A 27865-nucleotide genomic window follows, 5' to 3' on the forward strand; every position below is an offset into this window, starting at 1 on the left:
ACATAATGAAAAAATAATAAAAGTGATTTAAAATGATCTAAATTGTTTTAAAATAGAAGTTTTAATGTAGTATTACGTGAAAAAAAGTTATGTTCAAGCGATTTTCATTGATTAACAGCATTTTAAATTCAGTGGAAGCTGCCATCTTGGATTCCAAGATGGCGTCGGAAAAAAAAAATCGACATCTTCTAGCTTAGCCTTTTCATTCAATACTCGTATAGTGGTGGTTTAATGCGACTTTTTGTCAGCATTAAGCATTAAAAGTTGAGCGGATGCCGCCATCTTGGATTTCAAGATGGCGTCGGATAGCGAAATTCGACTTCTACTCGTTTAGCACTTTCACCCGATACCCATTTGTTGGGGTTTCATGCGATTTCAAGTCATTTACACCATTTTAAAGTTCAGCGGAATCCACCATCTTGGATTTCAAGATGGCGAAATTTGACTTCAACTCATGATTTATTCCACGGGTCATTGAAAACCAATCCCTTTTCATTCAAAAAGTCTGTCCTCATTTACTGTACTAATGATTAACAACTCAGAAATGAGGAACTCAACCTTAGCGTGTAATTGGTTTGTTTGCGGGAGAAACGTCAAATCGTAGCTTTTTTTGGGGTCATCATTAAACCATAATAAAACTATGAATTGACTCACGCCATGTTGGTTGCAATATCGAAGGGTACAAAATGACGCCATGTTGATGGATTCACAATGCCAGCATTGGAAAATATTTTTTCAGGCCTTTTTTCCATCAATCCCATCATGATTGACCATCAGATTTGACGAGGCGCATTTATTTTAAGATACTATTTCATATACATTTTACCTGAAATCTTGACTGGCAGTAGAAAAGACGCTCATTATATGGGTAAAACATTGGTTTTTAGCTATTAATTTTACCAGATTCATATCTGAATAATGCAATCATCATTCATCAACCATTACGGTTGCTGGAAAAAATAAAAAAAAAACTCCGAGAACTGACAGAACCGAAAAAAACAAAAATTTCTAACATGTTTTATAATAGCTTTTTAAAAGCTTTGGTGACCAATATTGATGACTAACAATGATTGGTCATGATGACGTTCCTAGGATAGGGCCAAATAGCCTAATTTTGGCTTTATTAGAGTCCAGGTGATGTTATAGAATGTACTTTAGCTTTTTATGAAGATTAATGCTATGGTCCAAACGACATTTTGCTGACCATAATAAAGCTAAAATTGTTACTTGGGACATTATTCACACTGTGATTCAATATAGAACTTGTAGGGAATGTCAATTGCTGTTTGGAAATAACTGGCAAAAGTGGTAAAGCAGTATCGAATGTAAGCTATAGAGATTGTTATCAATATCTTAAAATTATTGGTTACCTTCCGTAAACTGAGGTAGCTTTGATCTCCTTTTTAATTCGTTTGGTTTGGTTTGTTTTTTAACCATTAAAGTCTTAAAACACTTTTTGTAAAATGGACTATAAAGCATGAGCATTAGACTGAGTCGATTTGGGGTCATTTTTGATTTTCTCAAACCCTGGGGTCTAAAAAGCTTCGTCTTGGTCCAAAACTCATCCATGATTTTTTGTAGAATTTTTAAGTAACATTTACATGAGTAAATTTGAACTTTTATGTTTGTATGGGAAAATTGAATATTTTGCACTGAAAAATCAACATCATTTTTGTTTCTTCTGTGGAACCAAGCCAGCTGATAGCTTTTGTGCCAATTTATAAAATTCCTTAAGGAAATTTTTTGCTGAACAACTTTGTAGAAGACCGTAACTTTATATATTATCAGGCAAAAAAGTTATTAGCTGTTTAACAGGGGTATGTCTTTTCGCATTGATAAACAATAAAATCAATTGACATCACTGCTTGGTGCCTAGCGAGGTATTGCTAAAAGTTCAAATTTACTCATGTAAACGTTACTCAAAAATTCTGCAAAAAATCATGGATGAGTTTTGGACCAAGTTGAAGCTTTTTGGACCCCAGGGTATGAGAAATTCCAAAATGACTCCAAATCGACTCAGTCTAATGAGCATCCAATTCAGTAAGAATCTTCAAACCTTCATATCAAACCTTAAACGCGATTTCATGCTTCGGTAACTTTGATAACTCAACTGTTTTCAAGCCAATTCTCTCAAAAATATGGTTTGATTGTGACTCATATAATATCGATCGTATAATCATATAATGATGCCGAGAGGTCTAGAAATATCTATTACAGTTTAACAAATTTTAGAAAATCATCCAACATTTTTACTTTGGAAAACGAATTAATATTTTATTGTTGTCTGCAACTTTTAAGGTTAACCCACTATCCGTGTGTTTTTTTTTATTTGTTGTTGACTCGTCACATTTTTGGTTATAAATAAGGCTGGAACAAATTTCAAATCCTTATTTTGTCACTCGGAGTTGGAACATCGCGAGGGGGGGATAATAAATAATAATGCAAAAAGCTAATAAATTGGAAGAAATTGCACGAAAGCTTGTATGAAACAAAATTGCATACTATATCATTGCACAAAATCTATAAATCAAGTAAATTTTTATCGAAAAATTCAATAAAACCAAGAATATTAATGGTGATAAAACTCGAATCTTCCACAACTTTTTTTTTGCTTTTGTAATCTTTCGGATATATGATAAATTTATCGAAATTTCCATAAAATACTTTATTTATTTCCCATTTCGGGTTTTTTGGAAATTTCGAAGGGGGGAAGGGGTGACAAAACAAGAAATTGATATTTGTTCCGGCGTAACTGTACAAAATATTGGAACTGTCTATTTTTAGAAGAACACATGAAAAGAATGTTCACATTAATATTCCTATTCCTAAAAAAGGGAGGAGGGGGCATCCATACAATTTTAATTGCAAAATTCGATAACTATTCGAGCAAATGAATCAAAATTGTTTTGGGAAGATTATTTGGATATGGGAAAAGGTTCTATGAATGTTTTCAAACTCCTTCCGATTTGCATTTGGAGGATAAAAAGAGGGAACGGGGTTTATACATATTTTTTTAATAATCTTGTTTTTCGGAGATGATTCGTCCCGTTTTTGCAATACTCGATAACTGATCAAGCGAGGGGAATTAAATTTAGCATTCGAGGGTATTTGGGTGAACGAAATGTTCCTAAGATGGTTAGAAGCTCTTCCCACCTTTCATTTGTGAAATATAAAGGGGAGAATTTTGGCACAGTTTTTTTTAAGATGTCGAAAGTTGATCAGACGAAAGGCTCTGAATTTGGTATGGGATTGTATGTTGGTACGAGTAATGTTTCTATAATTATTCGGGGGCCCTTCCCTTCTCCTGTTAAGTGAGATAGGAAGAGGAGACGGAAGTCTCATACATTTTTGCTGCATATCTCTTGATTTATTCATACGAAAGCAACCAACTTTAAAAGAGGAGGGTTTTTGAGATGGATAAATGTTTCTATGCTTATTCGGAAGCCTTCAAGTGGGGGGATAAATAGAGAAGAAGGGAAGTTTTTTGCATAACTAGATAATATTTTAAGCAAATGGGGAAAAATTGGTCATAGAAAAGTTTATGGTAATGAGAATTTAAGACTTTTCCTTTCTATTATGTGTTGTGAGCCTACTTGATGGAACAATTCTACTAAACGTCAAACGTGTCTACTACATTGTCAAACGTGAACATATTTACAATATCTATTTGAACTTAAAACGAAGGCTACAATAGTGATTTTATCTTATTTTTGTATGACCTGATCTGTAAAATCTCTGAAAAACTGTATTGTGAAAAGTAAATAGCTCATCCACTTGAAAACAAATGCTGATGAAAAGATGTTGAAAATAGTTTTATATTGTTCAACACCTTTTATTGTTATCTTCTTCTGTAAAAGTTGCTAAAAATATGCTTAAAGAGAGCAAAATGATACTGAATACATCTTTTCTCTAACTCTAGTACGCATTCCTCCAATGAATCCAATTGCACTACCTACCACAATGCACAATGTCACTTTGACTTGGTTAACGGAAAAAAGTTTATTCTATCACTAAGAATGCGAGAGATTGATACAAATATATGGGAGTTAGCAATCTTCAATAAGCGGAATCAAAAATAGCGGAACTTTTCAATTCGCTAAATCAATCCAAACTTAGCGGCAAAATTAAACCGCTAACAAAAAGTAAGTGGACTAACTAGCGAATAGCGGATTAGCGCTTTCGTGCCGAACACTGCGCATTCACTTGAATGCAATGTTGAACTACCTCCTGACTTGTACTCAAACTTTCAGAAATTTTTTCCAACTTGAACAATTCTTGAAAAGATTGGGTACCAAGCCAGGAGATTCATACCTCGACCTCCACGTTGAGAGGCACGCACGCTATCACAAAACCATGCTTGGTGCATTGGAATGAGACCTTCAAATTTCCAATAAAAGTTTTCGAAGCATTTGCTTACCCGGCAGAAAAAAAAACAACTGAATGTATCAAAAGAGATATAATCGTTTTTTTCGAAACGACCAAAACGAAGATTTTGATATCAAGCTATTTCTGAATAAGTTAATAATATCTCGTTGAGATGGGTTTGTGTAACAATCTTGATATGCTCTCCTGTTCGGGTAGCAGAGCACACAGGGTCAGCTAGTATTGAAATAAAAATTGAATAAGTGTTGTTTCATACAAATGTTGCATCTAACCATACTGTTTCATAATGCCCCGTTTGACGGAAGTGCCAAGTGCCGTAGACCTTCGGATGCTCGCCCGTTTGTTAAGCGATTTGGACTGATGCTCGCCATACACCTTGTTCTAAACTTTCGTTTTATTAGCCAGAACAACATATTGTTTGCGAAAAATATTTGAATTTGGAGTTCAAACATCACACTCTCTAATGCACACAAAGTCATGACCATTTTTATTTTATTAGATGCGCCATAATGTTTTGGAATAAAGAAACATTCTTCTCAAAATTCGACGATGTCTTGTTATGGTGTTTAACCTATGAGTTTAAATGAATATCTTACTAAAATCAACATTATTTCATTTTCATCAGTTTTTAAGCCATCTGATGTTTAAATTTTGTCAAAATGACTTCTGATAGTAATAAAGGCTGTTACTCTTCCAGAAATCAGTTAAAAAGACTTGGTTGAAAACACACATAACATTTTCTTAGAATTTTGTTTGTCTTTAATCCAATTTTTCTCCCAATCAAAAAAAGGCTGTTTTCTTCATCAAGTCAAAAAACCAAGCTAAAATGTGAACACATATTCTGCATACTTCCGGAGACTGTGGCTTGAGAGTCCGATATTCTTGACAAAAATTTGAACAGAGGTAGAAAATGCTTCAACAGTGACACAACAAATTTTAATAAATTTTTATACTGTATATGAGTGTTTTGATTGGTTTATGTTTTACTAGTGTTCAATATCTGGTACTTGTTCAATAACTAGTGTTTCTACTCTATTTTAGTGCAACAAAATCTGAAAAAATTGCAAATTGACAAAAACTTTAAAAAACAGCTACCTTTGAAAATTCTTCAAAAATTCTGTGTTTCGTATTTACTATCCTCTACTATCCTCTTCTCAAAATTTATTTGGTGTAACTTAAACAATTTTGACGAATCATTGATTGAAATATACGGTTTTTTACATTTTTTGTGGTCATGATCTTAAAAAGTTAAAAAAAAACATTTTCATATGTGCAATGGACTGCCCCAAATTTGTAAGGGAAATTTAAAACATGAAAAATGTTATACGCTGCAGGCTAAAATTGATCCTGGGCCTAGTACAAGATCTCATGCCAAATTTGGGCCAGATCGGATCACGGGAAGGGGTCGCTCAACGAGCCTGAAGTTTGTATGGGATATTGAGACATTTTGTTCGAGAGGAACATGAAAAACCAGTTTTTCGTCGATAACTTTTGTCTCCTTCGACCGATTTCTTTCAAAAACAGGTTTTCCTAAAGCCTAAATTATGACAAATATTTCATCCGAAGGTTGCATTTTAATTAGAGTTAAGATAAAAAAGTTATTAAGCTCCAAAAATTGGCTAACATTTTTAAGGGTGGTATTCATCACTGTTTTAATGAGGCGACTAAATGTCCGACCAGAACACTCAATGTGAAATGCCTGCCGTTTCGTCAAATAATGACCGATTTTAACCATTGTTGTTGTGCTCGATTGCAATTTTAATGTTTTTCTAAAATTTGAGTTTGGATGATATACACTTGTTAGTTCGGAAGAAGTAAAGGCGGAAAAATACTTGACAATTTAAAAAAAAATTGCATAACCACAGGGGCTTAGGAACATGACTGGATGATTTATGATGCCAAATAAAAAAACAGTTTTCAGCAACAACTTTGGTTTCCTTCGGCCAATTTCTTTCTTCGGGTAAGATTCAAAAGTTATTAGGCTTCAAAAATGGGCTAACTCTTTTACAATGGTATTCAATACTGTTAATGAAGCGTCAATATGTTCGATCGCCCGATTCATTAACATTGATGAATACTATCCTTTAAGAACAACCGTTTTTGAAAGGAACCAGCCAACGGGAACCAAAGTTAATGATGAAAAGCAGGTTTTTCACGTTTCTTCTGAGCAAAATGTCTCAAAATCCCAAACAAACTTCAGGCTCGTTGAGCGACCCCTTCCCGTGATCCGAACTGGCCCAAAAGCACATCGAAAAAAAATCAAATCTCTAACAAAAAATAATTTGATCTGAAATGTTGTGCATATAATTTGAATTTTGTTAGTTATTCTATGAATAAAAAAAAAGTTTTTGAAATATAATAATTTTCCTACTAGAAAATAACTTCACGTGTCAACCTCATTATTTTTTGTAATAAAAAACACTCTAAACCAAATGATGTACTTAGTTTTAACTACACCTAAAATTATAGAAAAACGTGAAAAGACTGTAAATGGACCTGTTTTTTTTTAAAAAAATTATCTTTTTATTGGCATCACAAATCGTCCAGTCATGTTACTAAGCCCCTGTGGTTATGCAAATTTTTTTTAAATTTTCAAGCATTTTTCCGCCCTTACTTCTTTCCGAACTAACAAGTGTATATCATCCAAACTCAAACTTTAGAAAAAATTAAAAATTGCAATCGAGCACAACAACAATTCGGTCATTATTTGACGAAACGGCATGCATTTCACATTGAGTGTTCTGGTCGGACATTGAGTCGCCTCATTAAAACAGTGATGAATATCACCCTTAAAAAAGTTAGCCAATTTTTGGAGCTTAATAACTTTTTTATCTTAACTCTAATTGAAATGCAACCTTCGGATGAAATATTTGTCATAATTTAGGCTTTGGGAAAACCTATTTTTGAAAGAAATCGGTCGAAGGAGACAAAAGTTATCTACGAAAAACTGGTTTTTCATGTTCCTCTCGAACAAAGACTCGTTGAGCGACCCCTTCCTGTGATCCGATCTGGCCCAAATTTGGCATGAGATCTTGTACTAGGCCCAGGATCAATTTTAGCCTGCAGCGTATAACTTTTTCAAAAGTCGGGTCATTTGGGGCAGTCTAATGTGCAACGTATAGTTTCTAACTTCAGTTTGCTTGGATACAAAGTGAAATTTCTTTTGAGTATTCCGTAGCTGATCTAATGATTTTTTCCCAAAGAATTTTTTTTGTGAAATTTAAATTTTTTTAAAATTTAAATCGCTTGGAAACAAGAGAGATATATTGGTTTTAGTTAGGAGTGTCAAATTGATACTCCAGGGACTGAAACGGTTAAAAATTTCAGGGACGGATGAAAGTTAAACCAAAATTAACTTAGACCAAATTTTGACAAATCGATTAAAAATGTGTCAGTTATTATGAACAATTGACCAACATTATTAAAACATAAAAATTTTAGTCAAAATTATATACTGACCGCTGGTTTATTTCAATGAAAATTAATATAAAAAGTATTTTCACTTTATGAAAATCTAGATGTTAGTTGAGCAGAAATTTATTTTTTTCTTCCGAAGCTTTTCATTCAGGTGTCAAATAATTCGTTGGTATTTGGCTCGAACATGTTTCGTAGGAAATGATGGATGTTCCAACCCACACTTTACTCATTCATTAATGCAACAGGTGTTGCGAGTTGCACACAATTCTTTACAGGTGCTTAAATTACCAACCAACATTGAGCTCCGGCCTCCGATCAGCATTATTTACATTTCAACCATTTATCGAGTATGATTGCAACACGCGTTGATCCGTGTTGGGAATTATGTAGAAAAAAGCGCAACAACAGCATTATCATTTTCTTTCCGAATGCACCCACCCAGCTTAAACACTGCTGTGTAAATAACTATTGTTATTACGTCAAGTTTTTCTCCTCAACATCAAAACCAGGAATCAAGTTGTTAAAATAGTTTCTTTCTCGTTTCCTTCATTCCAGATACCGTGATCCCTGTTCGGCGAGTCTGAACGAAGATGACAACCACACGATCAAGCTGATCGGAAATGCCCAGCGGAAGGCCGTTACCCTGGCGAAAACTTGCGAAAATACCAACGAACTGCGGGAATGCCGTGCGCCCAAGGATTGGTCCATTCTGGCGCTGCAGAACACCCGAACCGGAAAGTCGCACTACCTGGTGATCTGCAAGTGTCCCGCGCACTACCGATTGGGTGAGTATAAAATAGTAGGACGCTTTTTAATCCGAAATGTTCAGCAATTTTGCGATCACAATGGCTCTTCAGACAACCTGCCTATGAATTTGACCACAAACTTCTTCCTTAACATTGAACTGACCTCTAAAAGTAAATACTTCGTACTCAAGTACGTCATCGTACTTCTTCATAAATGCTAAAATCTAGCTAAGATAGCGAAATTTGATCAATTGAACGAAGACAGTTGTGGTGTTTGTTTGAAAAAAAAAAAGAGTTCAAGAGGTAATCTACCATTCACGACCGCAAGTTTAACGTAGAATCTTAATATATCGTCTTTGTCGCTGTATTTCTGGTAATAAATCCGTGTGTCGTGAGAAATGTTTAGCCAGAAGTATTGAAAATCTATTTCCGAATCAGCCAGCCAGCCCGATTAATATTGGCATAACATACGCGTACGCCTATACTGATCAAAAATTGACGAACAACTACCGAAAATCGTCGAAGTGTTGCGTGCAAACCAATGTGACTAATTTTTTCAGATTTGTCTGATGTTTCAGGGTCCATCCTGATAACTTAATAGGCCTCCATTTTTCCTGATTTTTGGAAATAATCCTGACTTTGCCTGATTTTCAAATTTACACGGAACATTATATATTTCAATAACCAAAATAATGTACATTTTAACCTTCATCCGTCCTATAGTGTAAATATGATATTATTGGAAGTTTGGAGGCTTGTAACTTTTTTTCAGACGCATCCAAATATTTAAACCATCTTCTAGGACCTCCAATTAATTTATGAAACGCTCCCTAAAAGCTTATACAAAAAAGTCCCTTTAAAGGTTGCCGAAAAAACTGTTTTTTTGCGAATAAAAATTCTGATTTTCTGTCATTTAACCCAAAAATTCTGTGATGGTTTTCTGTGCTGGAAATAGCATATATTCTTTTAAAAGTCATGAAAAATTAAATCTTTTTTTACAGTTTTTTGAGAAGATCCAATAAACACTACAAATGTTGTACTGTTTTACCTAAACAAAGTTGCAAATCTGAAATTTATGATGTCAGAAAAATTTAAATTTTCTAAATACGCACAAAAGTTTAAAAATCTGTGAAATCTGTAAATATTTCCAAAACTCTGTGTTCTGTGATGAAAATTTGCTCAAAATTCTGTGAAATTATAGACTTTTCAGTAATCTCGGCAACTTTGGAGTCCCTTTAAGGATCTAGAGTGTTAATTTAACACTATTCACTTCAAATCGCTATCACTACTTTCTCAACCGTACAAACTGAACAATTTGACAACTTGTTCAAAATTTATACTGTTGTAAACCTTGTAACGTTATTCAAATATGATACTCCGACAAAATTCAGCTTCAATCACTGGTTTTTATGATATTCAAGGTCAAAGGAAATAATCGATGAATCATGTTTCGTTAAAAAGATGGTATAGGTAGATGTCCATCTACCAATTTCACAAAATATTTTCGTTTAATGTATAAAAAATTTGATGTTAAAAGCGTCTTAAATATTTACATGTCTTTCAAAATTTACACGTCTGTTGAAATTCATAGACGTGAAATAGTCAACTCGCTCTGAAAATTCCATCAAATGTGGTGCTTCTTTTTAGTTACATCATATGTGATGTAATTTTACAAATGTTTTTGGTCACACACAATTCTTAACAACACTGAATAAGAAATTTCTTAAAATTACACGTCATGGAATGTGATGACGACATTGAATTTGTGTTTATATCAATATTACATGCACTGAACATGACAATGTCATATAAAATTATAAACTGTCAAGAACAGGACCATAGACAAATGTAAACAAAGCGTCAATAAGTCAAGTCGTGCACCAAAGTATTTGTTTTAAGCAGTTTTCCCGCGAGTGAGGTTCCCGAAGATCTTCGTGAAGCAGGCTCCACGTTACTCAACTTAGGATCCTGGGAAGAGAATGAGAGGGTGAAGTGAATCCTAATAAAAAAAATGTGTGCTAAAAAAATGTTTGTTGCTAAATAAAATAAATTAAATAAGTTATAAAAAGGTTTCATTTTCATGCAGAGATGAGAACATTCCATTATTGAATCAGATAAACAAAAAATAAAACAAAACAAACTCCAATTGGAAAGTTTCTCTTTCACTATTCAGTGAGATTAAAATTTACATCATTTTTATTTTACACGTTGCAAAATTCTACATTATTTTTATTTTACACGTAATAAAATTTCACTGGCGTGTAATTTCCAACTAGCACTGAATATTCCGTCATATATGATGCTTCTTTTTATTTACATCACATGTGATGTAATTTTACAGATTTTTTTCGTAGTGTGTATGTGAAACGAGCAAAAATAATAATTTTCCCCTTTCAAAAGGTCTGATTGGTAGTTTATGGCAGTGCACCTCATGAATTAGATATGAATCTAACATGGTGTACCATATGAATTTCTAGTTTAGAACAATTAACCTTGGGGTAAAACCATTGCAACTTTGGTTTACTAAATTCCAATAAAAGATTGTGGTTGGATTCGAAAAATACTATTTTTGATTTTTTTTTATTTTATCAACGATTCAAACCTAACTGATTTCAACATTTATAAGCAAAATTTTGAACTAATTATCAAGTTTTGTCAATTTGAGTTAGGATACCTCAGCAACTTCAATCGTCTGAATTAAAGCAAAACAACTACTACATTAAACTTTTTTAGTATCAGTCTTGAAGAACAATAATATTTCTAGAATTGTGTGCCTTCAAAGTTGAAAAAATCTTCAAATTTTTTTAATTGCTAACAAAGAAGGAAAAATTTCCATATAAATTCACAGATTATTGGCAACAGTGACGTCACAGGCGGTACTAATACTAAAGCAAGGCTGCCTCGGCACTACCTCCTTTAAATATTTTTTGGTGTAGCACTCATAATTATTGATATCACCTTGATCGATAACTCAACCTTTTTATAATAAAGACAAAAAAGTCATTAGTTCGGCTTTTTTATTGAAGCCTGATTTTTATAGTCACGGTTTCCTGATTTTTTGAGAAAAAAAATGTTGGCAACCCTGCGTGCTACACATCTTTGAGCGAGGGGCGGGGCGTGTGCGCAGGGTATTCGGGATGCCAGATTAATTTTTGACGTTTTGTAAATAGGAAAAATGTAAATTCCTATAAAAAAAGAAAAAAAAAGAAAAAAATGTAAAAATGAAAAGGTGAAAATTTGTGATGAATTTAAAACTTACTTTACTGTGGCTTTTACCTTCAGAGATCTCTTAGATAGAAAGTAGAAACAAGTTTTAGGTCTTCTGCTAGTATTTCAAACATTTTTTTGAAAATATATTGATAACTATACTAAACGGTAAAACGAGTTTCAAGAACTGGTGTTTTTCTTGGCATTGAAAACACACCTAAGTATTTTAGTAGTTTAAAATAAATGTTGAAGATATTTGCAAGCTTAATTTATGAAACTTATGTTTTGGGCAGCATTCCAGCAAGGAAAAAAACTGGTTGAAAAAATTGGAATTTTATTCTGTTTTCTGTTAACCAAAGCAACAAATTTGAAGGTTTTTTTGGATCCTACGAAGTGTTTGAGCTGTGTATTTTACTACTTGATCTTTGCGAGATCGATCTTTTGAACTCAAATTTTTGATTTTTTGGATCGATTCTTTAGCCTTGAAAAAATTGATTAATTTTTTTTTTAATCCGATCCGATCTTTCGATATTTTGTAATTATTTATTCTTTTTATTCCGGAGATTTTGAGATTCATATTCGTGCAGAATGTTGACAACTGCACTATCCTAAAGACTGCTTTTCATTATTAGTGCTACCTTGCCACTATTTAATATCACCGAGACCGACTTAGTGTTTTTACCTCTATACATTTGACGATAGCGTTTTTACCCCTGTACATTTGAGAAAAACCTAAACTTTTATCAAATGCTCAAGTAATCGAAAGTTTCATAGAACGGACACTTGGGAGCTTACTGACCTTGAATTAAGCATCTACAGCATTTTACTCAGCTCAAGATTTTAGTTCTTATCGAAACTTTAAAATTTTATTGTCGAAGCTCGGTTAAAGGCTGTTTAGCTTTTAAATGAAAAAAAAAAAAACAAATATTTCTAGAAAAAAGCGTTTATTTTATACCTACATTTGAATTATTACATTCCTCAAATTAATATTTTAATATTGCGTCTACTTTTAATGAAAGTCATAATTTAAAAAAATGGATGCTTGAAGAATTGAACACAAAACTAGTTTGCAAGCTCGAAGAATAAAAAAAACTTGTTTTAATGGCAATTTGACCCATGTCGAAAATAGGTCCTTCTTCATTCCCTAGGGACTTATTTTGGACCACCCAACATATCCTGAGTATTGAACTAGCTGGTCAATGTTCATGAACGTAATAAACATTGTACGACGATATGAAAAGTATTATGCATACTATTTCAATCGCTTATAATAAATAAAATTTAAAATTTTGGCGTTATTTTATTTAATCAACTCGCTAAAGCCCAAACCCGCCTTTAGACGGGGTTCACTTAAATTGTCATAAAACCAAGCCCATCTTTGTTTTCACATACTTTTTATGCATTATGCTTAAAACAACGTTTATATTACAATCTACATTAATGGAAGTTTGATAAGCAGTTGTCAAAAGCTACAGCTTAAAGAAGCTTAAAAACATAAGAAAATTTGGGAATGCACCAATTTTTTATTCAGTCATTATTTTTGATGCTTCATTAAAAAATAAATGACAGTTTGGTCTAAAAATTACAACCATTCAGGATTGATTTTCGAGAAAAAAAAACTTGGTTTGGTAGAAGAGACGAAATATAAACACCGTCTTAATTAGGGGTTGGAAAAAAAACGACAAATATGTGACGAGTTTAATTTTTGAAACGGTTACAGTATCTCAATTTCATAGTAGAACAACTTTCCCAAAAAAAAATATATTCAACTATAGCTCTGAGATAATGTTAATGTGTATCAAAACTTAGGAAAAAAAATTTGAAATGTTTAAAATTTCAAGTGAAAAAGTACTAAAAATTAGTCCCTGTGGCTATGCAACATATGGAAAAAAAATCAAAAAATCTACCCCAACGATCATGTTTTTAAATCAATAGTTGTTTCAAAGATAAAACTAAACTTTGTGAAGTTTTCAGTGAAAAAAAAAATACTTTCAGATGTTTAAAAAGATCGAATAATTCTCGCACATTCTTATCTTGTTTGAATCTATGTATTCTACAGAACTGAAGCAAAACCAAATGCATTAAGATTTTGGAAGTCAAAATGGAAAAATTGTTGTCACGACTTCGTGATGATGTCAGACTTTCTCAACTTATCATTGGGTCGCCTGAAGATTGTGTTCTAAAAATTGATCCTAAAGATAAGCCTGTTCGGGCTCGGCCGATGGGGGGTTCGGATTTCTTAACGTCTCTCGGGGGCCGTCCATAAATGATGTCACGCGTTAGGGGGGGAGAGGGGGTTTCGATTTTTGTGACAATTTGTTACATAAGGGGAAGGGGGGGTCAGCTTGAACGTGACATCACATATTGTTACAAAAAAAAGGCAAAACATTAACAAATAATTTTATCCTCAATTCAATAAAATCATACCACGTAAACTTTATGAGCATAAGAAAGTTCACAAGAACACTTCCACTGCAACACTCAGGAAAGTCCGCTCCACTTAAATTGTGGCAAAAAGTGAACAGAAATGCTTGGCTATTCTAACCTGTGGAGATGAATTGGATTGTGAATTGATTGAAGAAGAGGAACTAGATTTGAATGGTTTCTCAGCGCTGATGCTGCAGCTACTGTATCTATATTTAAAATTCGTGTAAAAAAATTCTTTATTCTTTATTCTTTATTTATGATTTATTGGGAAAGTAGTGAAATCCGTGCGTTCAATTCAACGTTATATTCCATTCTAACTTATATCTAAAATGGCTTACTACACTATTATGTGAGAACTCTCACGGCGTTATGTTTAGTGTTGCGAGAGAGTTAATGTTATTCTAGGGTACATGTACAGATATTGATGTTTTCGAACAAATTGATTACAGTGTCAAGTGAACATAGAGGACACATATTACAAACAGAAACAATTCAGATTTCCTGATCGGTGTAGTATCGATCAAAGACAATTGTCCAGTATTTATCACTGCAGGACAAATTTCGTCGAGTTTGCAGTGTGCTGTCGGGATTTTAAAAACATTTGAAACATACAATATGACAGAGGAGTATTTCTGTGTTTACTCTAATCATTTCGAAAATTATTGTTTTAAAGAATAAGAAGTTCTAGGAAAAGAGGTTGCAGAAAGAAATATTCAACAATAGTTAACCTAAATAGAGGCTGGGGAAAAGTTGATGAAAGTTAGTTCAGGAATGAATGAACGTGAACAAACCAAACTTGACTACAAGAAAAACAAAGAAAAAGATTAACTGAAATGTTCGCAAAATTGTGCATCAATCGCTGTCGTGAATATAGCAAAATTTAGAAAAAAAAACTTATTTAGTTCAAGGGTGGTCCAAAATACCGCCAAGAGTAATAATCGAAGAAACGACTTTTTAGGCTTAAATCTTGTTATATTGCAACAAACGACGATATGTTTTGATTGAAAAAGCCTTGGTCTTCGTAATGAACGGATAAAGCAGTCAAAAATTGTAACATGTTCTTTTTTAATACAGAAAATAACATAGCCACTTCCCAAAGCGGTCCAAAATAGGTGCGTTACCCTAATTACTCCAGCTACCCTCGTATGCTTGAAACGTTCATTGTGCTAAGCGTGACACTGAGAAATTTCATGCCTTAATTATGTTCACGGCCGTTAAATTTATAACTTTCCAAGCACAAATTCGTATTTGCGCTTAATTGGTATTGGTGTACCAATACACCATCGATCCAAAATATTCTTCGGAAGAGATGTCCTTTAATTGGAAAGCTTTCCTGACGTAGTTCTACGACAAAACGCCGTTTTTTCGGACTACTTGGCACCAAAATTATTTTAAAAAAGTCGGATAAAAGATATTTTATATTCATAGGATTCATTGTAACTTTTATTATTTTATTCTATTCTAAATTTTTTAATCTATAACTTGTTGTCTCTTTGTTACTATTTTCGCAGAGGGTCCCCTGGCCCATGACCAGCCCACGTACGCCGGACTGCCCGGAATCAACGTGTACGGAATGCTGTGCATGCCCCCAGAGTCGTACACCCCAAGCAAACCAACCCGGACTCAGCCGGCCAGCTACCAGCAGTCGTCCTCGAATTCCTACAACAAATGGAAGGTCCGACCGACGCTACAATCTCACTACCGTGATCCCGAATACCGATCGCTCCAGAACGCCACAAAAGTCGATGCCGAATAAAGAAAAAGGGACCTCCCGTTTAATTAACAGACAACAGCAAAAACCTAACAAAATACCTTGGAGGAGACTCTACACTACATAGAGATAGCTTCATTTTCGACAGCCAAACCAATTAGTCTTTGCGGATAGAGCACTGTATTTATTTTCTTATTTATTGAATTGAGGTTATTTATTTTTATTTTAAATTTTCTATTTATTCGGACTCCTCTGGGCGTCCCAATGTTAGATCTGTTTTTGTTAGCTTTCTGAGATTTTTTTTCCGGAGGACCTTCTTGGCTAGACGGCTGGAGAAAGATCTTCGAACAGACAAAAGTCAATTAGTTTTATTATACGTATATTTATGTAGACAAATATGCCCCATGGAGACGTTTTGTACCCAATTTTTAACGCGAAAAAAACCTTAATTAGTCAGCCTCTTCATCGCGCCGTGAGTGGTTGCATTTGCAAAAAAAAATCCAACCCCTCCGATTCGAATGACGATGATGCGCAAATGTAAGACGCTGATTAATTAACACAAAGCTTGTTTTAATTAAACAAATAAAACCCCTTCCCTGTTATTATTAGTTTTAGAAAGCAAAAGTTGTCTCACACGATGCAGCAGCAAACTATGCAGCACATATCCCCAACTATTGTATTTACTAATGACGACGATAACGATAGAAACGCAATAAAAGTAAACATGTTGCACCCCTAATTATAACCTGTGGCGTCTTCTTTCCACTTCCAACGGGCACAATGGAAGTTTTTTTTTCTCGATCGAAGAGGATTAAGTAATACATATTGTCGCGCAGCTGGGCGCCCTAGTAAATACCTTAACAGCTATCCCATGAAAATAAAAGTACGAGAGTTGATTCCGACAGTTTGAAATTTTCACTGAAATACTCGTGTCACAAGTGACGGAAGAAAGGGGTAGAGTTTTCCACGTGCGTGCGCCAAACACGTATGGTATGTGATTGTTCTCACATTATTGCAACGAGGTGACAACTTCATCTCGATGGTTTGAGGAGCTATCGGAGATCGACGTTTGTCTGATGTAGAGGTTCATTGCCACCTGGTAACGTGGGACGATTGAGATATTTGATGAGAAAATGTAAAAAAAACGATGAACAAGAAAAATCAACCGTTAGATCGGTGTCAGTATGAAAAGAATTTTTTGAGTGTATGTCTAATAACTCCCAAAAAAATGGGCATATATGAAGTGATTTTTTCCATACCAAACAAATTAAAAGAAGACACTTCCTAAGACAAACAAATAAACACGAACACACACACACACACACACACACACACACACACACACACACACACACACACACACACACACACACACACACACACACACACACAGGCGTGTGCGCGCCCACCACACTTTCTTTCAAAAAAGTTCTAGGAAAAACTCCGATCAAATCAAATTGGCTGAGTCATAAGTAACGGGAATTTACTGATATCACGGTGCTGAAGAGTGACCCGTTACTGTGTGCATATTTGTTCTCCTGGTAAAGGCATATCAACTTTGTTTTCTTTTTCCAAGACCAAGGTTGAGTTTTGAATGACCAAAGGAACCGGAAGACGCACTTTTGGGAAAAAAATCTTAGATGCTTCCGACACCTTCATCGTTGACTAACTTCATTAGCCCGGCTTACATTTTTGTAGCTATCAGCTATATGCTTATGCTGTTTTGATATACGTTCCATATGCATCATTCTATAATGCGTATGAAAGTTGAAAAAACAAGATTTACCTACCAAAGTGGACATACAGACATACATAAATTTCTTTTATTTATAAAGCGACGAAAACTGCACCCATTGGGCGCTATTCGACACCTTACTCGTAGTTTCATTTTGCCAACATCGGTGCAGTTTTCGTTTTTCGTCCAACCTACGGATTTGAGCGGTTTGCAATCTGGCAACGCTGCCTATCGGCACAATGCAAGAGAGCGCAAGATTTTGCTCTCATAGTCTGCAAATCGTTGCAAGGGACAATATTTTCCAGTTTTCCATTGGTCCATATTACTCAATTCCCATCTGATTTTAAACCCTCTGGGTGCACTGCTGGTTGCAGAGAGAACATGACGATGGTTCCCAGTAAACATGAATCGGCAGAGAGGTAACTCAAATCGCCAGAGGGATCGTAACGATCTCTCTGGCGATTTTGCATCATCACATCGTTAGAGAGGAACACACCATACGCGTGCCTTGGATGAGTGCCACGAATTAAGCGAAGACACGCCCTCCAGAGAAACACACGAACACAATCCGAATCGTGTTTGTATGTTTCCCTTCGAGACGCGTGTTCGCCTGCCTGAGAAGTTGACAGCTACGATTGAAAGCACACACGGGACACGGGGCCAAAATGCGACCACACCGTACGAGTGTACGATTCAAACTGATTTCGCATGTACGCATTCGTATTTGTTGCCGGTTGTCCTGGTATCTCGGCAGGACAAACCGAATGAAAATATTTGCGTTCTTGGAGTGTCGCCGAAGTTAACCGTTTTATTCTAAGCTCGGTGACTCAATTCTCAATTTTTTGCATGCTCTGTCGATTTCTGAGAGGACGCGCTTACTGGGTTTTCTCTCTTGAAGCCTGTGTGAGAGGAAAATAATTTCAAAATTTACAAACATGGCAGATTTTCTATCATATCCGATCTCCTGACGTCAGACGACATTTTATACGATCTTTTCACTGTGCAGTTGGAATTGCGATTCGCAACACCATTGTAAACGACTTAAATTATCATTCCTGGTATGATTTCATGTATGCTGGGAAACTTTCTAAAAACAAAATTTACAAATGGATAAACAAAACCACGTGCATCTGTTCGTGTTTTTTAGCGAGTGTCGCGAAAAACAAAACATTATTTCTAGATTTTGTTTTGATTAGGTCGTATGAACCACATTGCGTGTTTCGAGAAAATCGCTGTTGAAATTTTGTCCATCGGGAATGTTCGAGTCGACAAAACATTGCTGGCTACTTGCTGATATATTTCCGATGATCGTTCAAGGAGATTTATCCAAATAACCGCTAGTTATTTTGGCTGCTTCTGTAAAAAAAATATTAAGGTCAGATTTTTCCCAGCATAAATGAACATTCAATGAACTTACCTTAACATACTGCAGCCCTCTATTGTTCCAAGATAACTAGAACATTATTGATCATGATCTCCGACTGAATTTTTCCATTTCTGTACACTTCCCGAAGCACTTTCTGGAAAAATGCAAAAGGTTGCTAAAATAACTGCGCCGAACTGTTGTTTTGCGTCTTATTGAATGCACGGCAATTTAGTGCGATGCAAATAGTCGTTAAAACCAAGCTACACTCGAAAATGAGAAAGTCATTATGCATCTTAAATTCAAATCATGTTCCAGAATTTATTTATTGATCAAATAAAACCAAGTTTTACCATAACGTTAAATACATTTTTTTTCAATCGTTTGCAGTGAATAACTCAATTTTGTTTATGTTGGTGCATACGACCTAATCAAAACAAACTCTAGATTTGATTCCCGCTGCTCATGACTCACCCGTTGTTTTGAGTTTTGCTCACCATATTTTGGTTTTATGAAATGATAGGAACCCCGGTGCTTTTTCAAGCCATATTTCGCATAAAAAATGCAAGAAAACCCAATTTATTTCCTGCTGAATTCGACAAAAATGTTTCTATATAGGGATGAATCATCCCAGAGGATGAAAATCCCGTACAAAACAAAACAAAAAAAAAACAAAAATGTTTCTGGATGTAATGAGTTTAATTTTCTCGGAAGACAGTTTTGATGATCTTCAACAAAGTTGCTTTATGAATTTAAATCACCAATAGCCAAACTCAATTCAACAAACTTTAAATGTTTTTCTTCTTAGCCCTGTTTGTGCCAAAAATAAGTAATTGTTATTGATACAGATTTTCTTTTCACCAATTTATCAATGACTGATTTTACTAAATCTGTTACATGATGTTGAACATGAGGTAAGACAAATTAAGATGCCAGATTCAAATTCACGATGTTTAATTCATTCTACATCAATATTTATAACATAAGAATCAAAAATGCTTTTTTTCTGTGATTTTTTTAAAATTTGGGCATTTTGTTGTTTTAAATTACATAAATTTGCTGGCTTAAAACTGATTTGTCAGTGAGTTGACAGATTAAAACGCTACAGATCAATATATTTCAGGAATATATACCGAATAAACTGACAATTTTTACCTGAACTTCAAATTATGATCGGTAGTAGCTTTAGAAATATCTGAGAAAGTTTTTAAATAATGTCACACAATGTTTAAGGAAATGTCGGAAAAATATTTCGATAATTTCACAAAAGTAATTGCCACATTTATTTTATTTTAAACAGGATCTGAATCGGGATTCTAATTATTCAGAAAATCTCAATCTGGCTCTAAATCTGAATCGGGACGAAGATCTGCAGTATAATCACAATCTGGATCTGTATCAGCGAATTAATCAGGATAAGGACCTGGATATGTATCAAGTTCAGGGTATAAATCAGAATTAGGATCAGAACCAGGCTCATGCTCAGGACAAGAATCAGTTTAAACGTAAGAATTATGGTCTGGATCTGTTCTGTATTACGATCAAGATCAAAATTAGAATCAGGTTTAACATTAAAATCTGGATTTGGATTGAGATCACGATCTGGATCAAGATCAAAATGCAAATTAGGATAAGGATCGGGGTCAGGATGTGGATAAAGATATAAACAGTCACAAGATCAGAATAAGAATATGGATTTAGATCTGGATATGTATAAGTATCAATATCAGGGTCCAGACCCTGATCCAGATCTTAATCAGAACCAGAATCATGATCATCAATTGGGGTTACCAGATTTTTTATAGAAAGTATCCGGGCCGGACAAATCCGGATTATTTTATCAAAAAACCTGACAAAATCTGGATATCTGATTTCAAAATTGTCAACCAAAAATCCGGGTAATATCCGGGCAAATTTGGATCAGAATAAGGACCTGGATATGTATCAATTTCAGGGTAATAATCAGAATCAGGCTCATGATCAGGAAAAGTATCAAAGTAAACTTTAGAATTAGAGTCTAGATCCGAATTTGTATTACGATCAAGATGAAGATTAAGATTACGATCAATATAAGGATCTGAATTTTAATTGAAATCATGATCAGGATCAAGATCAAAATGCAAATTAGAGTAAGAATCAGGTTCAGGATGTGGATACAGATCGAATCAGCCACTGGATCAGGATAAGAATATGGATTTAAATCTGGATGTGTATAAGTGTCAAGATTAAGGTCAGCATCAGGGTCTGGATCTTAATCAGAAACAGAATCAGAATCATGATCATAAATTAAAGTTGCCGGAATTTTTTTAGCAAGCATCTAGGCCTGACAAATCCGAGCTCCTTTACCTAAAAACCTGGCAAAATCCGGGCATTTTATTTTAAAATTGTCGACCAAAAGTCCGTGCAATATTTGGGCAAATTTAGTCAAAACCCAGGAATTACTCAAGACAAATCAAGAAAAGTGTTGAAATTTTTTTTCATCATAACTCATCAGAAGTTTTTCAATCGTATTTTAGGTTTTCAAAAAACCTTTCATGATTATTTTCGTGAGACTTGCTCAAAAAAAGCAACTGGACCGGACCGAACTTTTGTGAAATTTTGTATTAAATATCCGGGCAAACCCGGATAAAACCGAGCAATCTGGCAACCTCATCATAAATGTCCAACTTCACCCACGTTGGATTTTGAAATTTCAAACTCCAACAACTTCCTTTGGAATTAGAGTAAGGAAATAAATTTTTCAACAGATTTGTTTCGAACGTAATTTTTAAAAATTTGAACACACATAATTATCATCCCTTTTTAAAGATCGCTTCCAAACCGGCACGTATCGCATGTGAACATCAATGAAAGTGAATCTTACTCGCCTTGCCTTGCCATTGCATGTGCTCGACGTTCGAATTCGCCTACACGTGTACGTACTTTCGCGCATTCACCATCATTCGCAGCGAGCGAGGGTGTGTTGTGCCAGCAAATGAACTTGACCTGAACTTGCGTGGAGGTGGAAAGAAAATCGTTAAGCCACAGGTAGTAAACTGACAAAAAAAACTAGCGAAATAACAATGCACCAACCCTTTTGAAGAAGAAAATGAAACTTCGTTGCTCCTATCAAAATGTAGCTCTACTCGTTTTCACAAGCTCTAATTATAGCCCTAATCCTATATATCTACTGTATCTCAAAAGGGTAAGAGAGTTTAGTTTCATTTTAAACCGTCTGCAAATTTCGAGCAACAAACTGCACTAGCGATAACCAAGCCACAGTTTTACACCACACAATGTCAGGAAACCACAGAAAACCATCAAAAAAGTTAATAGAAAGTGCAACAGAGTCTGCAAACAAATTTTTACATGGTGAACTGTCATTATTGATTACCGATTCGTGTCGCTAGAAGGCAGCACCGAGCATAAAGCCCACAAAAAAGAATAGAAATTCAGCGTGAATGATTCGACCTGCAAAACTCATAGAAATAGATCAAAATAGGTATAGATTGAATGAATTTATACAAATGGTGTCGTCGAAGAAACGAAGTAATAATGGAATGCATTTCAGTAACAGAATAAAAAAAAATGATAACTTGTAATTGTTTATTCCATCAATTAAACTCGAACAAATCGTTGCATACATAATAGGAAAAAAAATCGACTAGAACTAAACTCGAAGTTGAAATCTAAAAAAACGCTGATGTACCGGTTTATTTTTTACCAGCTTACAAACGAAAAATTAAAAGTAAAAATATAGAAAAAAAAACTATAGACTTTTTCGGAAAAAATGCATTTGAGGACACACAAAACACACCCCATACTATTGTAAATAACCATTTCAATCTTTTTCTGTTACAAATTCTTTCCACATCATTTTAATCTTATTGTGTATGATGAGTGAAATAAAACACCCTTTTAAAAGCGAAAAACCCTAAAAAACAAACGCAACAAAAACACAGGAAGTAGCAAAATGAACCCCCCTGCAACAGTACTAATTTATAAGATATAGGCAAATGGAACACCATGGAGTGAAGAGAATAAAAAAACAAATTCAGTACAGCAGCATTGTAGTGATTATTCTGTAATGAAATTGAATCCACAATCGGTGGATTCGAGCAAAAAAAAACACACACTGTACGAATATGGAAATAAAAAAAAAAACCTGTGAAGGTATAATTTAAACAATAAAAAGAAAAAGTGTGTTTTTTTTATTCAGAGATCGATTGCCCAAAAACGATATCAACCGACACCATCTTCATCATCATCAGCGCGATCTTCACCTTGGCCGTTTCGCACTTTGGGGTATAATTTTCGGGTTTCCGGTAGATCTTTAACCCATCAACGCAGACGTGCCGCGGTCTTTGAACCATCGCATCATCATCCACGGTGTGATGTAAATCGGCACCGCGTTTGTGCTTTTGATGGATTGGAATCGGATCACTCATCACTGTTTCCGATCGTTTATCCGACCGATAACGATCTTGGAGGAGTTCAATGGATGGATTTTCTCTTTGTTGCACAACAACACAATGGTATCGTTTTAAATTGATTGCGGTCGAATCAGTATCGTGTCTTTGATAAAAATTCAAATTTTTTTAAGCTAGCTTTTCAAAAATAAACTTATTTTTTATCTTGTAGGTACTACAAAATTTATCCTATCATCGAAAACAAATGTACACAAATTTTAGCACTAGCATGGAAATTCTGACGAATATTTGGCTGAATAGGCTTTGTTCCGGTAATAAGACGTATATATGTAGCACCCTCACATCTCCCCCTTCTTCAAAAACAATGTCGGTATAGTGACAGGTGGTGATGTTCTTATAAAATGTCGTCTGAAGTCAGTTTAAATTGGATATGATAGTAAGTCCGCCAGTTGCTTATATTAGCAGAAGATTAAAAATTCGTATTTTTTTTTAATAAAGCAAGGTTTCATTTTGATTAGGTCGTAAAATGAGCCACCTGACTTGTTTCGAGAAATTCACTGCTGAAGTTTTGGAATACATTTTTAAATCTTGTATTCTAAATGTGACTCAGAGTTTTCTGAAAAATCGGAATGCGATACAATAATAGATGAGAAAGTTACCAGTAAAAGAAAGTAGAATAGATGTTTTTCAATCGTTTGCAGTAAATAACTCAATTTTGTTTATGTTGGTTTATACGAACTAATCAAAACAAACTCTGGATTTTGTTTTTGAAAAAAGATGTTTTGATCATTTTATTTTTCACTATGTGGATGTTTAAAATTTGATATAATTAATTTCAATAACTAGAAGCAGTTTTAGTTCGATTTTATTATTTTTCATACACAAAAATCCAGAACCGCTTCCATTTATTTCAACTTGGCTCAATAATATCGTGGCTCAAGTAAATAATATCGTATGAGTAGACGTCTTTTTCTATACCATACATTTGTCATAAGCAGTTATCTAAATTTATTGTTCTTTAATTAAACTTACGGAAGTCTCAATCAACTGTATCTTTTTTCAAATACTTACTTAATTCTCAAACTGCTTTCATTTATTACAATAGCAAAGAACTCAATAAACTGGACTTGTTTTTCTATGTCCATTATTTTTAATTAAATCGACTGTGACTTTTTCATGCGCAGAAGTTTGTTCCACTTTCTTTTATATCAATTAGCAGAAGTTTTATTCCACTGTCTCTTTAATTTTTCAATTTTCATAGCAGAAGTATCAATTTACTTTTATAAAAATGTTTTAACTAATAATAATCTCAAAACACACAACGATTTCTATCATACAAATTAGGGGAAGTCTCATTTCGATTTTCATATATTTTCTGTATTGTGAAAATAGAATTCTAAATTTATGCCTATATGAAGAAAAAGGGATTCCTAATTGTCAAGGTAAATATTTTTTCTTTGTAAAAGTTCTGAAAAAAAAAAATTTTAATAAGTGATTCTGGATTTTAAATTTTCTTTTCTCAAGTCTAGATCTTAAAATTTGAAAAAAGTATTCAGGATTTTCAGTGTCCGGCACAAAACCGCTAATCCGCTAATCGCTAATTAGTCCGCTAACTTTCGGTTAGAGAATTTATTTTCTCGCTAAATTTTCCTTCAGCTAGCGGATAAGAAAGTTCCGCTAATTTTTAGATCCGTTAACTGGAGAACGCTACCTCTTTGAAGTGTTGTTTTGGCCAAGATCATAAATTCGGCATCATTCAGATTACAAATTTTAAATCCGATCATGTATTTACATTTTCCTTAAAGATTGATTTCAGAAGTTATTCGATCTCAATTTTGACTGGAATCATAGGAATAAGCGTCTTTTTTAATTGTCTTCACTTGAATTTATGTCTGAATCATAAACCTTCTTTAAATATAAAAGAGATGAAAAAGTTGTAAAAAAATGAAATTTCCAGAAAAAAAAATCAATGAATCAATCAATCTTTTGAGAACTCATGTCGATAAAGACGAAAAACTATTTCGGACAAAACAAAACATCTACCTAAAGAAAATATTTGCATTAACTTATGTAAAAAAAATTAGTAAACAAACAGGTGAATAATTTGAAAAAAAAATTTCAAAAGTTTTTCCTTTTACTTTCCACCAAATACGCTAACTAAAACTAAAAGTTGACTGACGCAGCTGATATGGACAGAAATATTACAAAATATTTTCGAAAACTGCCCCTATCGATAATCTTTAACAACTTCTAGTCAATATTATAATTAAAAACCCGATTTAATACACTTATCAGTGGATTGGAGGCTTTCTTACAGAGTGTCAATTATCTTTGGAAATAAATGACACAATAATGGATTCCTTATTTCTGAATTATTTATTATTAATCTATAAAAAAGATTATGATTAAAGAAAATCGATAGCAAAAATTACTAAACTCAATATAAAAAAAGGTGCCCAGTACGTTTTTTGGAGGATAAACGAACTTATATTCAACGAGTTCATTTATAATCCAAATAATTCAAACTGTTAAAGTTTGAGAGCCACATATCTCGACGCTCACTAGTGGTCAAGGGGTTAACCTCCTAAACTCTCATGCTAGATGGCGTGGGATCGATTCTCTGCTGTTTTTTGAAATTTTTGTCAAATTTTTGATCGCCTTTGTAATTAATTTAGCGATTGCTGGCTACTGCTGCTGAGCAAATGGCTACCTTTTTTGGAGCCAACGTAAGCATGATATGTTCTATGGAATAGAAAAATTTTAAACAATTTTGTTTTTTTTGGTTTTGAGATAGGTCCTACAAGAAAAAAAATCCAATTTTTTGATACTAAATTCATCAAAATCGTGAAACCTAGAATAGGAGTTAATGTGTTAAGAACGTTTTTATGGAACATACAAATTCCCGGACATCATCGTAACTCGTCGAGCTGAATCGATTGGTACCTATAAAGTGGGGTCTTGGACCCTTAATTAATGATATCCCCAACTGACCGTTCCCTATGCCTTTCTGTAAGAAAGCCAAAAAGGCTGCAAAATTTGTGTTTTGCTTATCTTTTTCAAAACTTTCCACTATCGATTAGAGATTAGCGCTTTATTATAGATCGATAACTTTTACGCAAAATTTAGCGGTTTTAATTAGCGATCGCTAACTTTGACCGAGTTAACGATCTAATTAGCGCCGCTAGCTTTTAAGTTAGCGATGCCGAACACTGAGGATTTTCAATTTTCTTAAGACAAATAATGAAAATTTATAATCCTCAATTTAGAATTCAGATCTTATTCTTCAGAAATTAAAAAATAGATTGAAGAATTCATATTCCAAATTTAAAAATTAAGAATTCAAATTTCAGGGTTGAGAATTCAAAGTTCAGATCCAAGCATTAGATTTTCGACTTCAGATTAAGATTCCAGAATTCAGGTCTACAAATTCACATTTTCAAGTTCAGGTTCTAGATTTCAGCTTTCGAGATTAATGATCTGAGAGTTTAGATTTAAAAACTTTTGGTTTTCAAATTTACTTTATTCAGGTATTTCGATTTCAGAACTCAAATCACAAACCAAAAATTAAGAAATCCGATCTGAAATTTTGAATGAAGATTTCTTATTTCAAATTCAGATTGTTGGATTCGAGTTAATAATTCAGAACAGATTTTGATGTTTCAATTAGGATTTCAAAATTCAGAATTCAGAATTTAGTTATCATAATTATGCAGGATAAAAAAAACAATAAATCCCGAGTTATTGAATTAGAATCAGATTACAAATATCAGATTTCAAATTCACAATTTTTGAATTCCAGAAACCACATTTAAAAACTTGTGTACCGAATTTCAGATTTAAGAATCCAGATTTCAAATTTCAGCTTTCAGATTTCAGATTTTAAATTTCAGATTTAAGATTAAAAAATATGAATTTCAGAATTAAATTAAAATTTCAGATACCAGAATTCGAATTTATGGATCCAGAATCTAAAATACAGTCGACTATTCGGAAATCTTAAATCTGAAATCTGAAATCTGAATTCTGAATTTTGAAATCTGAAATCTAAAATCTGAAAACCGAAATCTGAAATCTGAATTCTGAAATCTGAAATCTGAAATCGGAAATCTGTAATCTGAAATCTGAAATCTGAAATCTGAAATCTGAAATCAGAAATCTGAAATCAGAAATCTGAAAACTGAAATCTAAAATCTTAAAACTGATTTCTGGAATCTTAAGTCTGAAATCAGAAATCTGAAATCTGAAATCTGAAAACTGAAATCTGAAATCTGAAATCTGAAATCTGAAATCTGAAATCTGAAATCTGAAATCTGAAATCTGAAATCTGAAATCTGAAATCTGAAATCTGAAATCTGAAATCTGAAATCTGAAATCTGAAATCTGAAATCTGAAATCTGAAATCTGAAATCTGAAATCTGAAATCTGAAATCTGAAAACTGAAATCTGAAATCTGAAATCCGAAATCTG

The 27865-nt window shown here is 33.8% G+C and overlaps 1 protein-coding gene across 1 annotated transcript in view; it reads left to right on the forward strand.

Annotated features, from left to right (window-relative positions):
• Nucleotides 1-23096, forward strand: part of LOC129754729 (uncharacterized) — a 410546-nt gene extending 387450 nt beyond the window's left edge. Inside the window, exons 5-6 of the mRNA XM_055750944.1 lie at nucleotides 8356-8585; nucleotides 15692-23096. Coding sequence (XP_055606919.1) covers nucleotides 8356-8585; nucleotides 15692-15936 — 475 coding nt within the window. The 3' untranslated portion in view covers nucleotides 15937-23096. The remainder of the gene's footprint in view (nucleotides 1-8355; nucleotides 8586-15691) is intronic.
• The last annotated feature ends 4769 nt before the right edge of the window (nucleotides 23097-27865 follow it).

The sequence above is a fragment of the Uranotaenia lowii genome, chromosome 3, assembly GCF_029784155.1.
Source record: "Uranotaenia lowii strain MFRU-FL chromosome 3, ASM2978415v1, whole genome shotgun sequence".
Classification (NCBI taxonomy): Eukaryota; Metazoa; Arthropoda; class Insecta; order Diptera; family Culicidae; genus Uranotaenia; species Uranotaenia lowii.